This window comes from Musa acuminata, chromosome BXJ3-6, assembly GCF_036884655.1.
Source record: "Musa acuminata AAA Group cultivar baxijiao chromosome BXJ3-6, Cavendish_Baxijiao_AAA, whole genome shotgun sequence".
Taxonomy (NCBI): domain Eukaryota; kingdom Viridiplantae; phylum Streptophyta; class Magnoliopsida; order Zingiberales; family Musaceae; genus Musa; species Musa acuminata.
In genome coordinates this window covers 29,073,359-29,088,135 of record NC_088354.1, presented here as the reverse complement: position 1 = coordinate 29,088,135, position 14,777 = coordinate 29,073,359, and the positions used below count along the sequence as shown (strand labels likewise).

General features: G+C 37.2%; 1 protein-coding gene across 3 annotated transcripts; it reads right to left on the bottom strand.

Moving 5' to 3' along the window:
• Window positions 1-445: 445 nt before the first annotated feature.
• LOC135584880 (phospholipase A I-like) lies at window positions 446-9,237 on the bottom strand. Of its 3 annotated transcripts, XM_065156673.1 has the most exons (18): window positions 8,476-9,237; window positions 7,686-7,833; window positions 7,443-7,521; window positions 7,194-7,347; window positions 6,901-7,110; window positions 6,568-6,813; window positions 6,281-6,443; window positions 5,913-6,173; window positions 5,706-5,827; window positions 5,468-5,629; window positions 4,641-4,833; window positions 4,398-4,534; window positions 3,979-4,117; window positions 3,673-3,879; window positions 3,098-3,566; window positions 2,793-3,009; window positions 2,620-2,709; window positions 446-1,143 (listed from the first exon to the last, which is right to left on the bottom strand). In XM_065156673.1, the coding sequence occupies exons 1-18, from the start codon at window positions 9,040-9,042 to the stop codon at window positions 697-699; spliced, it is 4,011 nt and encodes a 1,336-aa protein (XP_065012745.1). In that variant the 5' UTR covers window positions 9,043-9,237; the 3' UTR covers window positions 446-696. The 3 variants fall into 3 exon arrangements, with proteins under 3 accessions (XP_065012745.1, XP_065012747.1, XP_065012746.1); XM_065156675.1 differs by lacking the exon at window positions 8,476-9,237 and having other exon boundaries at window positions 7,194-7,358; window positions 7,686-7,746; XM_065156674.1 differs by lacking the exons at window positions 446-1,143; window positions 2,620-2,709 and having other exon boundaries at window positions 2,810-2,980.
• Window positions 9,238-14,777: the final 5,540 nt, after the last annotated feature.

Sequence of the window (14,777 nt, the reverse complement as noted above, 5' to 3'; positions counted from 1 at the left end):
AAAGTATTATTTGTTCTTTCAAGGTGTCTCGATCGCCTCCTCGCCGTTGCTCCCAATCTTCTATGAGAAGTCGTATTCCAAGATTTCTTAGTTCTTCCGATTCCCCACTCTGCTGCCCTCCCATTCTTAATTACACACCATTCTCGCTGTTCGTAGCTACTAATTTTTCATGCCGTTCATGGTTTTCTGACTGGGTAATTTAGTTAAATCATGTTGGATTACTTACCACAGACCCCTCCGATGAGGTAGCTAAAGGAACGTAAAGCATTCCTAGAGAGAGAGAGCTCTACCTGGCAGGCACGACGCAGTTTCATACCTCTTCCAGTGAGAACCTTGTACGGGAAACAACCAGGGAAATGGAAATATTATATAAAATAAAAATCTCATCACTCGAAAGCTTTCCACGCAATCAGTCGTCATAAAAAAAAAACAAAACATGTAGAAATGAGAGAAAATTCAGCTAAATTTTAGGGGGCAGAGAGAGCTCCCTAAGCTTTTTATTAACTGAAACTGTGTAAGGTTACATATATGCTGCATGAGCATACTTACAAGTACAAATGTATCGCACTTCTTATCTTTCTCTAACATACTCTATTATGAAAAATAAAAAATAAAAAAAGGAACAAAATTCTCGCTTCTTCATCATGTAACTCATATTATTGATCCTATCATGTAATGTGATTGTTTTAGCTGTTACTAGTGTATATTTGGTAAATGGCAACTGTATCTCAACTTCGGATGGGAGCGGAGTGCATGTTGTAGAGCAACATCTACTCTTGATACCTCGTGGAACAACAAGTCATATAATAGGCATACAAACTCAGATAGATCTTCATCGTCACCATTCCAGATGACCACAGGCTCACCACCTTTCTCTGCATCACTATCTTCCCAGTCACTTGCTGGACTTGCTGGTTCCAGTACGTAGTCATCCTCGGCCTCTTCATCTCCAATCTCAAACCTTCCATTCTCAAAACCATTGTAATCGCCCACCACATTGAACTGTATGGACTGCACGTCAGGAGGTTCGAGTGACGATGAGACAACAGCTTTGGCGCCTGAATCTAGGAAAGCCTTCACCAGGCTTGGAGCCAGCCCATACTTTCCAGTGCATATTATAATTCTATCTCTCCATGCTCCAACCTAGCAATGTGAATTCAAAGATTAAAGCAGTAAGGAATCTCAACTGAAATGAAGATACATTTAAAGACAGAAATTGGACAATAATTTTACAAGAACTGGAAATAGCTTGTTGCAAAAGCACAACAAATTGGAATTGAAGAAAGATTGAAGATAAGCTAGCTTGCGCTAAACCCAACTTAAGTGTACTTCTTAAATAGAAAGTGAGCCCCAAAATACCCATTTCTCCATGAGAGGACACTTGCTTACAATTCTCTGACCATCGAGCACCATCTGTATCTAATTACATGAAATAGCCAGCAATTGAAAAATAGATTTTGATACTACGATGGCCATTCTCCAATGTTCACACATTTTGTACACCTACAAATTCAAATTTCCAAGGTCTTGTGTAAAATCAAACAGTCACAAGTCTCAACTTTATAAATGTCAAGACAATCTTAAAAGTTGTTTTTGACATAAAAAAACATGTCGAGGTAACTTCATTGCTCATACCATGGAAAAAATAATAAAAAGAAACGGTGGTTTTCACCATATGAAGATAAAGATTACAGCATACGAGTTGAACGTTGCATATGGTTTGATAAGATAAATATTAGATACTACAAAATGGTAATTTTCTGAGGAAAAGATGGAGAGATGAATTGTTTTCAGCAATGTAAAATCAAGCCAAGTGTTGACCTCAACAAGCTGGATACTGCAAAGCCGCTTGATCGCAATACACTAACACCCTCCCCCTTCTCAACCACAAAATTTAAATCCAGAGCATATCGAGAGAAACATTCATTGGTAGTTTTTAAGACAAGTAAAAGGTTCAACCGAAAATCAGAACTAGTTCAAAATATAGGAGCATGTATTCCTCTGTATCTCTATGTGATGTTGAATTTTAGAACAAAGGGTCTAATAAATGCCAGAATGAAGAATTTATTATACGTCATGTTGGATGACCTCAAGGACACAGTTTCATATCCCCTGAATGTGACAGGACTAGAAAATTAACCGGTAATTGCATCAAACATATATTTATCAGAATGCTAAAGCAAGTTTCTGATTGAACTTTAAAGGTCAAACTTGGAAAGAATTATTAAGAAAATAGTAGAAAGATAACATAACTCATCAAAAGGGCACCAAGTCAATCAACAAAAGGCAAGAAAGTATGCTGAAGATCTGATTAAAAAAAGTATGTTGGACATGATGTCAAGGATATGCTTTAATTCTTCTCTGCTGTGCTGGTGGTTCCTGTCTGATCATCCTAAGTCAAATGCTTCTAGCTTTTTGCTCACTGATGACATTTATTAAGACAGGCACTGACTAAATCTAGAAACATAATATGCAAAATAAAAGACATAGTAGTCTGGGCACTATCCAACCACAATACCAAAAGCACCCAATATTCATTCAACATGGGATCAAGCACAATAGCTGCATGTCTTTCTTGAAGATGCAAAGAATATCAGAGCAACTCTGCCTACAACTTACCATCCAACGAACATCTTCGGATGTCAAGTGAACAGCAGGAACCGTTCTCCGAAACATAAATGCACCAATTTCTTGGTTATCTTCCATTACCTTCAATGACCACCGTAATAGTAAATATACAATGAAGTTTCCTAACAGATGTAAAATCAACACCAAGTAAAGAAAATGCATACTTGTGTTTGGCGTCCTATATAACGGTGGAGGATACCTCCAACTTGAAAGCATCGCCATTTTGTAACCAGATCAGCTACAGATGAAACTTTAGCTAAGGAATAAGCTTCCTTTCTGTGTCTTCCTCGCATCAATGGAGACAGGCTCAGTTTAACGCTCTGAAGAAATCTATCTGCAAGCTCGCCAGGTTCTGCAACCACAAATACATCATTCTGCCAACTGACAGAAAGTTTACAGAATGAGGATATAATAATGAAAAAGGTCAAAACTGTAGATTAAATAATATAGCAAGGAGGAAGATTTTAACCTTAATATTGAACCTGTCGAATCATTCTGAAGAGCCAAATGTATAATGCCTACTTGAGGCAAATCCTGCAATTTATCATGTAATGATCGAACATGTAAAGAAGCCTGCCTTGAGACCAATGGAGATGTTGGGGGTGATGGTTTCCCTGTTGGATGACCATCCAAGCTAAGAGGCGGAACTAGATCAATCCGATTAATTCTCTGAGGTCCACATTCAGGACTATATAGAAGTGGACTTGATGGAAAGCTTCCAGTAAATAATGGTGACGTGAAAGGTGTAGGAAATCTAGTTGCAGGCTTGGAGAATCCGGAAGTACAGTTTGTTAGGGAGAGCCTGATTCCGTTACTAGCACAAAACTTCTCAAGTGTTCGGGCATGATGATCAGTATTTCCAATATCAGGACTATGTGAAGATTCTACGAGTAGAACCATCCTCCTCCATCCTAATGAAGGGCTTGTTTCATCAAGCCCTTGAGGAGCAAAAGAAGATATTTGTTATTAATGGAACTCAAAAGGAAAAATCAGACTGAATCAGGAGTCAATCTCAGCAGTTGTTATATAACAATTGACAAGTACCTGAATTGAATGATTTTGATTTAGAAAATTGTTGACTATTCAACTTCTCAGATAGTCTTTCTTCATGTTCATTTCGTGGAACTAGCCGCTCACAGACATTCTTGAAGAGCTCACAATTTTTCTGAACGTACTCCTCTGTTGCAGCTTCCAACTTAAGCCAGATAGCAGGATCAGTCTCATCAAGCTCCATATCACATCGCTCATCAACTGTCAGCACAACAAAAAGTAGCAGCTATATCATAAGCCCACAAGGGTTTCTTAGCAAGCTAGAAAATTTCTGAACATTTTTCACAGTCAACTACTAACCTGGGTTGAATCGAAAATACTGCACTTCAGGAATCATAGGTAGCAGAGTGTCCAACGCTTCCTCCACCCGGTCTACAGAGCATGCGCTCTCTATCAACACTTGTCCAGTATCCAAATAACGCCAACCACCTTTTCGTACCTGCAGAATTAAAATCAGTTTAATTCAATAACATCAACAATCGGTTAAGCATAAATCATCCATACAGCAATTATACCAGCAATCCATCCATGTCAATATGGAAATTCATGAGTATATATACTAAATTATTTCACCAAGATTTGATTTTGCTCCTGTTGTGGGTCAGCTGATAACACTGCAGCATTGAACTACATTTCATGGTTCTATATCCAGAGTGTAATACTGGAGCCAGAGGGAACATGTCTACTCAAAAGGAAGAAGCAAAGAAAAAATAAATTACCTTTGTTGGAACTGAACCACATCCTATTGAAATTAGACAGTCAATGCGTGTATCAGGCCATAAAAGCTGTGCTTCTCTTATGGCAAATATGGTTGGATTATTTGCTACAATGGCTCCATCTTGCCAACGATTCACATCTGAATTTCAAATAATAAAATAACAGCCACATATCGAAAAAGCTCATGAATATAAGTACTAATGTGAGAATAAAAAATAAAATACCAGGGAATAAGAAATGATTACCATCTGAGAAATCATCGAGGTAATATGGAGCAGCAGATGATGCTCTTATAGCTTCCCATATCCGATGCTTGCAGCTTCCAATAGAAGCACCACGCCGACTAGCGATTTGTGCACTAGGGATAGCTGTTCCAATTGCAGTAACTGCTGGACTTTCAGCCATTCCTAATGGCGACTCTGGGGTACCAGCTGGATACTACAGAAGGAAAAAATATGTTATTTGGCAAATTGAGTATATTTCACAGTAGATAAGCATTCTCTGTGGTTTGTTTGGTAAATACTGACTACCATGCACATGTCAATCAACTTTTGGAAATCCTGATGGGACCCTTGCTTACTAGACAAACTGAGTAGCAAACATATCATACAAGATTCATTGTGTCAGCATGTCTTATTATTAAGCAATACATGATAAGTCTTTTTAGCAAGTTAAAGACCAAGTGAATGGTTCACAGATAGATTAAATAATATAAAAGCACTAGTCATAACCAAAATGTATTTATTGGTAAACACCAACGGGTTCATGTTATAGCAATAGTCAATGAATAATGACTCCCTTTACAACTCATGGTTAGAAGATGATCCATTTGGCATTCAACTTTCACATAAGTAGGTTTGACAATTAAGCAAGATAAACTATATTGCAAGCCCAGAAGGAAAGAAAAATAACATGAAATTCTAAATGTCATCTTGAATTGAAGAAAGAGGTACTTACTCTTAACTCCTAAGTAATAAAATCCATATTTCTATGTATAAATTAATAATTACCTTCAAATAAATACAGTACCATGCATTCGCACTAGCAAATAATACACTACAAACGGACAAACCTGATAATTCCGGAATAAAAATGGTTGAGCTGGCGTCACACTAACTAGAGTAGACACTACGAAAACTTTGGGAATGCCCTTCACTGCAGATTCTATCAAAAGATCACCATCTTCATCAGCACACATCTCTTTCAACAGTCTTTCAAATTGATCTGCACTATGCTGCATGTAAAATTTGGTGTAAGCTATGCTGCAGCATAGAAAAACATTGGAAGGAAAACATTAAAGATATCCATACTTTTGACCCATGTACAACCACTCTAAAACTTTGTGATGAACTTTTGAAGAGCTGATCAAGCTTCTCCCTCCATGTTGCAGCTTCATTATCCTTAGGAGTAGGTTCAGCAAAGACAAGTTTTCCTGAAAGTGAGCAGTGACAGAAAATTAAATGTTACACCTAATCAACATAAGGGAAATAGTGCATTCCACAGTCCAGACTATTCACCAAGCTCTTTGTATATATCTTCACATTGATCCAAGGTCATTTGTTTAATTCCAAGAGCTACCGCAAGCATACCACCCGTTGATGTACCACATATCAGGTCAAACATTTCATGAATACGCTTTCCGGTTCCTTGCTCAATTTGTTTAAGCATCTGAACTGTGGCTAGACCCTTCATACCACCACCATCCATTGACAGTATACGCAATCCTTGCTTCCCAACAGGCTTTCCTCTTATTGCTCGACGCAGGTTCTCATTTTCACCTTTAGTTAGCACAAGCAAAGAAATAGTAAAAATTTTCTCAGGTGTATACAGATCATATACTCACACTATAAGTAAACATCAGATAAACACAGCAAATATGATATACCAAGAATTGCCAAAGCACGTGCTGCAGCCTTGTTTACACGTGGCACAGGCATAACTGTGAGGCGCAATAGAAGTTCCCGCAGGCTTTCAGAATGAGATAGAGTGCGACGATTTTCTGAACAGAAAGCTAAATTGCCAACAGCCAGTATTGACAGACACTGCACCTGTTGAAAGAAAAATTATAGTAATGTAGTTCTAACATCTTGCCATACAAAAACAATACAACATCTTAAATTCAAATTTGACCCCAAAAAGAGACAAATACATCATATAACAGAAAAGACTTACCTCTGTGTTTTTATTTGCACAAAGTGCTTTAAGAGACTTGAGGACATCCTTGGTCAGCATCTTTTGAGCAACGCTATCAGATGCAAATGCTAATGTGACCAGAACTTGCAATACAGAGATCAGTTCTTCTTGATCCACTGACCTCAAAAGTGATTCGATGGGTTGCATAATGTCAGACTTAATCAACTGCATTGCCAAAGAAACATCTGCTGCCAATGATGAGAGAGCAAAGCATGCTTGTTCAACCTGAAATACATCATAGGTGCTTGAACTTTTCATTCAAATTCCATGGATATGCTATATATTTGTATACATATCTTAGAAACCACATACCACATGACGGTCATCACTGCTTATCATACTTATCAGCTGTCGTATAGCATTCTCTTCTTTACTAATAGCCACACGATTGCTATGATCTTGCATGATTTTGGCTAATGCAGATGCCAACAGTGGATGATGACATGAAGAGAACCGGAAAATAAGAGAGAAAAAGGCACTGAGCTTGTGCCTTGATGCAATAAAATAGGAGCTGTTTTCTGTCTGTAATCACCGACGAGGATTACAACCATGAACAAATAAATAGGAGTGGCAGAAGATTAGTGAAAATTGTAAAAATCTGTTACCTCTATGTGCACATTCACTGATTTCAGATTTTCAGTGGCCTCAATTCTAATATTAGCAAGTGACAAATGTCGAAGATTGTGCAATGGTAAAATTTCTGGAAGAAACTCGAGAGGATTACCGAACAGTCTTAGAACACGAAGTTCAGCCATAGCCCTGCCATAGAGCTGAAGAGAAATGTTAAGACTAATAATATATTGAGTGGCATAAAACAACATAAAAGGCATTAAAAGAAATGCCAATTAAATGACCTGAAATCCAGAAGTGGTCTGACAAGTTTATTATGTTCCAATGACAGTTCAACCAGCATAACACATTGCCGCAACTCAACTGTTCAGAAAAAAAAAAAGTTGATCCATCTTAATTAGCAAGCCATGTGAGAAAAGTTTCAGAAGGTCTTACACAATAGAGTATAAAGTAGTTAACAACTTAAGCAAACTGCCTAGGTAAAATCTTTAACATTTGATGTATACCATGTTAGCATTCAGGCTTACCAGGAACAGAACTAAGCATATTGTTGTCGACTCTTAGCACCTTCATGCTTCTCAATTCACCAAGCTCTGGTGGCAAAAGTAATAACTTATTGTTGTCAAGATATAGCTTCTCCAGAAGTGGTAGCTTTGTTAGTTCCACTGGAAAAACCTGTTAAAATTTAGACAGTTTGTATCAATGGAAGTATGTTCAATAGCCACACAAGGATTTTAGTATAAAGCTAAAAGGTTTATTGCAATAGTTTGTGTGATGACAAAAGCACACAGTGACCTGACATAAATCGTGTTAAATTGCAACTTCTAGCTGTTGGACTGGAAATATATACTTGCAGAATAAGTTTAGTTTTAATGTGGTAGACAAAGACAAATTTGTAGCTCCAGAGTAGAAGGCAACTGCACAAGCTGTAACAGTGGCCCCATAAGCATGTCATCAACTCAGTTTCCCAAATGCACAACTTATGGTAGACTATTGCAGAGACCAAACAAATGTTAAGATGAAGGTTTTCCAGGAGTGTCAACTCAAACACGGAGTAAGTTTCAATTATAATGCCACGGGATCAAGGACAGATGGTAATATGTTAAAAGTTTTTTAACAATTCTTGAAATATTGTATGGGAGAACTCTCAAGTTTGAAACTGTGAAGCACAATGATGATCATCACGATCGTGTTCGAATTTACACACAGATAGCAAGGCATCAAGATCTAATGACAAAGACAAAGATCTACCGAAACAAAGTAAGTCGATCCCAGAAAAGATCAAGATTTTTAAGCATGGGACAGCATAGTACTCACAGACAAGCCACAGCCGCACAGGCTCAACACCGTCACATTCTTCCAGTGATCGGCCAACCCCTGGACGCCATTCGCCGGCCCGGACGGTGCTAAATTGGACCGGATCAACCGCGTCAAGACCCCGAGCCCGTCGGTCTGCTGTCCGGACCCAGCCGCCTTGGACATCCGCACCGATCTCAAGGGCTCCCGCCGCTTGAGTACCTTCATCTCCACCTCGACGCAGCCGCGCTCCTCGTCCCCACGCAGATCCAGCACCACGGCGTCCTGCGGCGGGGGAAGCGCGACCATAAGCTGGGACTGGAGGCGGAGAGCGATCTGCTCCTCGTCGTCGCCAGCGGTCCAGTCAAGGTCAATCCGGAACCCCAGCACCCCGGAGGAAGGGCGCCGGGGCGATGGCGGCTGAGGTGGCGGCGGCGGCGGCGGCGGGGGTGGAAGGGGAGGAGGGGGAGGAGAGGAGGAGGAGGAGGGGAAGTCGTCGTCGTCGGCATTGGCACCGGGCTCGCCGTAGTCAAGGGAGAGGTGGAAGATCTCGGAGGGGCGCTTCCACCCCAACCCCCAGGACTGCATGACCTCCCGTGATGGAATTCTTGGAGGGTTTCGAGGGGATTTGGGGTTAGGGTTTGTGGTAGGAGATGGTAGACGGGGAAGAAGCAGCAGCCTGGAGATGGAAAAGAGGACGACAGATCGGCGAAGGGAGGCGGCTTTACGTTTTCTTTCTTCGTTCCGGTTTCTTGGTGCGTGTTGTTGTTGGCGTTGCTGTGTCCTCCACGGGACACGCAGTAGTTATGTCAGAATTGTGGACGCTTAGATACGTATATTAGAGAAACTAAGAAGACGGGAAGGTCGTATGGGCTGCGCCGCGATGGGGCGGCGATAGGCCCAGCACGGACCCGAATCAGATCGCGAGTCTAGGCGCGACACGACCTTGGAGTAGTCGAACTGGGCTGCTGTGGTGTGGCCCAGTTCGTGTCGGATCTGGATGGCCTAAAGCGACTTGGGCCACAACACAACATGTTGACATCCTCACAGCCTCTAAAACATTGAGATTTGACAAAGGTTGGGATGCAGGTGGAGGTCTCATCCATTGAAGGCTGCTAATGGTTTGAACCACCAGTAGCAAGAACAGAGAACAATTCTTATGACAAAGCATGGAATGAATGGCAAATAACTCATATGTTTTATTACGTATTGGCAGTCATCATCTCTGATGGAAATAACTTGTAGTTTCTGAAGTCCTCTTTGATCAGCTGGATTATCGACCAATTCATGTTTATCTGATGTGTATCATCACATCTTCCTCTGTCTGCTTCAGATGCCAGTTTGTCAGATCATAATATCATCATGAACTATGTTATTGAACTCTGCTCTTTTTCTTTCTTTTTTTTTTTTTCATACTCCGTTTATAAAGTTATCCACAAGTTTCTCTTTCTTTCCTTTATACTAACGAAGTAAAATTTGTTCTTGGTCATAAATAGCGCTGAGATGTTGGATGCGCCACAGAGCCACCTCAAGATAGAAATCTTATGCAACTTATAATGATATGCAGTTTAGCTTCCTTATTAAGTTGATTAGGGGAAATGTTATTATCAAAGAGTGAAGACACTGTAGAAACGACAGGCTGCTGCAGTAGAGACGTAGAAATTACCAAAAGAGAGCACGAGTTCTTAAAAGATTAGACTACTGATGACTCTTTGCTCAATGCATGAATTACATTAAAAGTTTGCGATGGATGCCAGTGGTATCCAAATCAGTCCGACGAAGTTTGAGGTTTGACCTGTATAAAGGCGGAGGTCGGGTCAAGTTTCTAACACCATCCTTTGACTGACGCTAAAGTTAGTAGCCAGTAAAGTTGGAGTAATTTGATTGAGTAGTCACTGATCTCAATTAATGTGGCCTGATTGAAATTGATTTGGAAAGAAATATTTTAGTCTTCCAATACCAAACATAATTCACTTGGGTGGTTTCCAAATTACATGCAGTAATCCTCTCTACATGCCATATCCCCTCTAACATGCACAGTTGATACAGGTGGGATGGGAATCATCCTTTCAAATCCTTCTTTCAGATTCTTAACACAGTCTTATTGTTGTATGGTGCAGTTAGGTAAAGGTGAGTGAGATTGATTTTGGCTTAACCTTCCTACTTAGGCAGACCACCAAAGAAGTTAAGATTTGTATCAGAGCCAGACGGTCAAGCGGTTCTTTTGCCTGTTCATTGATCCTAAAGGTCCCCGGCGATTTAATACAATGGGTTCAGATTATAATGTCTTTGCTCTTCTATATTGTTGAAGTGACAAAAGTTTCTGCATGAGTTATCACTTGCATTTCAAAGATGCCATGTACGAGTTCTTTAAGGGCTGTCTTAGATGACCATGCGAGGGTTATGATGATTCCTGCTTTGTTAAAGTGAAGCTCAGGCTGGGATTGGCATCTTCTAATCTTTTAACCTCCTTTAACAATGGAACCCTTTGCTAAAGAATTCCTTCACTTGGTGGTGATGATGACTCTTGTAAGAAGGAACAAGTTGCACAGATCATTGCTCCCCTTAATATACAAAACATTGCTTGCAAGCAGAAATAAGGATCTGCTTGATGAGAGGCATGAGTGCAGTGATATGGTGAAGTTATCTTTCTTTGTCACTCGAGTGAGATCACTAAATGCACAAGTCCCGAATCCATCTTCTAGGTTTGATGTTTGTACCACCTAAATTTCTAGCCAATTCTGTATGCAATCTGTTGACTTGTTTTTTGTCTTTGGATAATGATGTTCTACCAAAGCCCAATATTGTTTTTTTTTTTTTTTTTGTCTTTTTACTCAATGAAATACTTGCCACAAAGTTATCAGAGCTAGCAGTTTCAAATTCAGAAAATGATTCCAAATCTAGTCAATTTAGATGTTTTCTAATGCCTCTAACAAGATCTTCAGGGATTTAGGTTTTTAGCTGCTTGCAAACATTTTCAAAGATTCTTGTATTATTCATTAGATGGGTCCAAATGGGAGTCCAAAGGTCTACTAGTCTACCATGAAAAAGAATATTCCATAATGAATTCACAGATTATTATTTTATCTGTAGAGGCAATAGAATCAGATACCTTGTGCTTCAGATTTCCTGTAAATCTAATCAAGCATGCAGACAGATGTCACCACCAACCTAGTCAAGTAAACAATACAAGTTGTTCCCTGCAAAACACAGATATATAGATTATTTGAAGAAGCAATCTTATACTAAGTTTGCTGTCCTGCAAGAGTTACTTGAAGCTTCTGTTTCTTCCTTCTGAATGAATGACTAGGCACCATAGCAATTAGATAGTTTTATGATTTGAAATGTTTACTGATCACATTTAGAAAGTGTTATGAATTAAATCTCTGGCCACATTTCAAGATGCCACAACAAAAGCTTTTGGGGTTTGTTTAGTTCCATAGTTGAGTGCCTTCTTTGGCTTTCCTTCAGAGAAGCCTCCCAACTTTTCAAAGGCTTGGCTTTCAGCATGATCTTTGCTGTTTCTTCCACCAACCTAACACACCATTGAGGCTTTCATTTTTCTTTAGACTGGAGTGAGTTAAAGTATTCATCCTTTGTCTTGAACATGGAATATGAAGGGAGCGACCATGTAAACCACCAAACCTCTGATGTGCCCAATTCTGCTTGGTCAGGGTATTACTGCTCCAATCGATGATTCGCATTGATCAATCATCACAGGACCACAATTTTTGTTCATTCCTCTAATATAATTTCCTTGGAAATAAGCATGATTCATCATCTTATATTTTCTTTAGCAAATGTTAAAGTATACTGGATTTGGTTGACTTGCATGCTCAACCTAATCTTCAGTATTTAGAATATATGTCAATACAAAAACACGATTATAACATCGTAAGTAAGTCCTAATTATTTGAGGTTAGCTACATCATCTTTTATCATCATTCAAATAAATAAAAAGTTATATGTTTAGTTACATTCAGAATATTTATATCTTTATTTATAATTTCTATTAAAGTATTTTTAGGTCTTTCTTTTATCTTTTCTTGTTTCATTAAATGATTTTCTCCTTTCTTATTCTCAATCAAAGTGACACCCAATTGTTTATAAATAAAGATTTTTTTTTTATCTTTCCTCGTACATTCATCTTAATATTCTTATCTTAGCAACATAAACTTTTTATATATTTTTTTTTTAACTATCCAATACTCAAATTCATAAAGTATTGCTAGTCTTACAACTATATTATAGAATTTATTTTTTTTTTATCTCAAAAGTATCCAATGATCACATAAGATTCTTAACACCTCTCACCATTTTAGAAATCCTATTTTTGTTTTATGAACAATATCTTTATTGATCTCTTCATCTTATTGAATAATTAATCCAAGATACTTAAAGCTTTTACTTCAAAAAAAAAAATTTATACATCTAATTTAACTATATTTTCTTATTTAGTTCTAAAATCACTAAAATTATATTTTATATATTATGTTTTAGTTTTAGTTAATCTAAAACCTTTGGTTTTTAAGGCTCACCTCCATACCTCAAGTTTATAATTAATTTCAGTTAAACTCTTATCAACTAAGATAATATCATCAGCAAATAACGTATACCAAGGAGGTTTATCATATAAGTGACTAGTAAATTTATCCATTATCAATGTGTAAAGATAAGGACTTAATATAGATCCTTGGTGTAATCCTATATTAATAGAAAATTCACTAGGTACACTCTCTAACTATATTAGCATATATATCTTTAATAACATCAATATAATTAGTGATACTTTTTTTTTCTAGAATCCACCATAATAAATCTCTAGGATCCCTATCATATTTCTCCATATATTTTTAATTAATTATCATAATAAATAAATAACTCCTATGATTGACCTTTCAATCATAAATTTAAATTTTTTTAAAAAAAATATTTCATATTTTATCCTACTTTTGATAATTATTTATCAAAGTTTTATAGTATGACTCATGATTTTAATTCCTATAAAATTTGAATAATTTTATATGTCACCCTTTATTTTATAAATTAGAATTAAAAAAAAAATTCATTCACCATGTATTTTTCTGAATATCATGATATTGTTAAATAAGTTAATTAATTAAGTTATTCTCTTATCCCCTAAAATTTTTCTGATGTCAATAGGGATACCATCAAGCCCATAGTCTTAGCTATTTTTATCTTCTTTAATATCTCTTTTACTTTATTAGCTTTAATTTTTATAAATAAATATATATAATTATTAAATATATCACTATTATTTATTATTAAATATAACTCCTACGTGCAATATTAATTAAATAATTTATTAAAAAATTTATCTTTTTCTTAATCTTGTTATCATTAATAAGTATTCTTTCTTTCATCTTTATCTTTAATGCATCTAATATTACCTAAATATTTATACGTTCGTTTTTTTAGTTTTAGCAATTCAACATATATCTTTTTCACTATTTTTAATACCTAATTTACTATAAAATTTATCATAAGTCTTATATCTTATTATATTAATCACTTATTTAGCCTTTTTTTTAGATTATTTATATTTATTTTTTTTTTATAATTTTATCAATATTTAAAATATAATCTTTCAATAAAAATTATTTTTTGAACTTCCTCACACCACTACCAACTCCCTCTTTAAGATTACATTTCTATCTTTAGTTTCACTAAGAATTTATTTTGTCAAGCTCCTAATCTTAGTAATCATCTTAGTCTAAATAATATTAATATTATCCCCGTTTCAAGTCCTCATCTAAATAACTATTTTTTTTATTATTTTTTTTATTTTTTAAGTAAATAGCTAACACCATTAACCTATATCGATTCATCAAATTTTCATGAGGTATAACTTTATAATCCATACAAATAACCATATCTTTGTCTTATCCATTTCCCCTGCCATGCTTTCCACACTCAGAGAAGCAAGAAATGGCATGCGGTAAGTTTCATGCTGTTAAGATGTTTCTTTCTCGAAAGCAAAGAGATGGCATGCGGTAAGTTTCATGTTGTTAAGATGTTTCTTTCTTGAGAGCAAAGAGATGGGCATGGAGTAACTCCATGTTGTTGATACGTATCTTTCAGCACCGACTTCGATGCACATCTTCCAGTCACAATTCCCCACCAACACTTTACCCATTTAACTCAATGGAAGCTTAGCATTTTGCACCAGCGAATCATGTCTCTCTCATGATTGGTCAACCATCTCCTCGCGTACCGTCCGCTTGTTACCACGTACACCCAAGTGTGTGTGTGAGAGAGAGAGAAAGAGAGCGCACCACATTACAAAAGGGAGGGAGAGGAGA

What these genes read in the sequence shown, in the direction of transcription:
- LOC135584880 (XM_065156673.1), bottom strand. Translation starts at nt 9,042, where the DNA reads ATGCAGTCCTGGGGGTTGGGGTGGAAGCGCCCCTCCGAGATCTTCCAC. An exon ending in TATGCTTAGTTCTGTTCCTG is followed by an intron (nt 7,522 to 7,685) that starts GTAAGCCTGAAT and finishes TTTTCTGAACAG; the next exon opens with TTGAGTTGCGGCAATGTGTT. An exon ending in CCGAAGATGTTCGTTGGATG is followed by an intron (nt 1,144 to 2,619) that starts GTAAGTTGTAGG and finishes TCACATTGCTAG; the next exon opens with GTTGGAGCATGGAGAGATAG.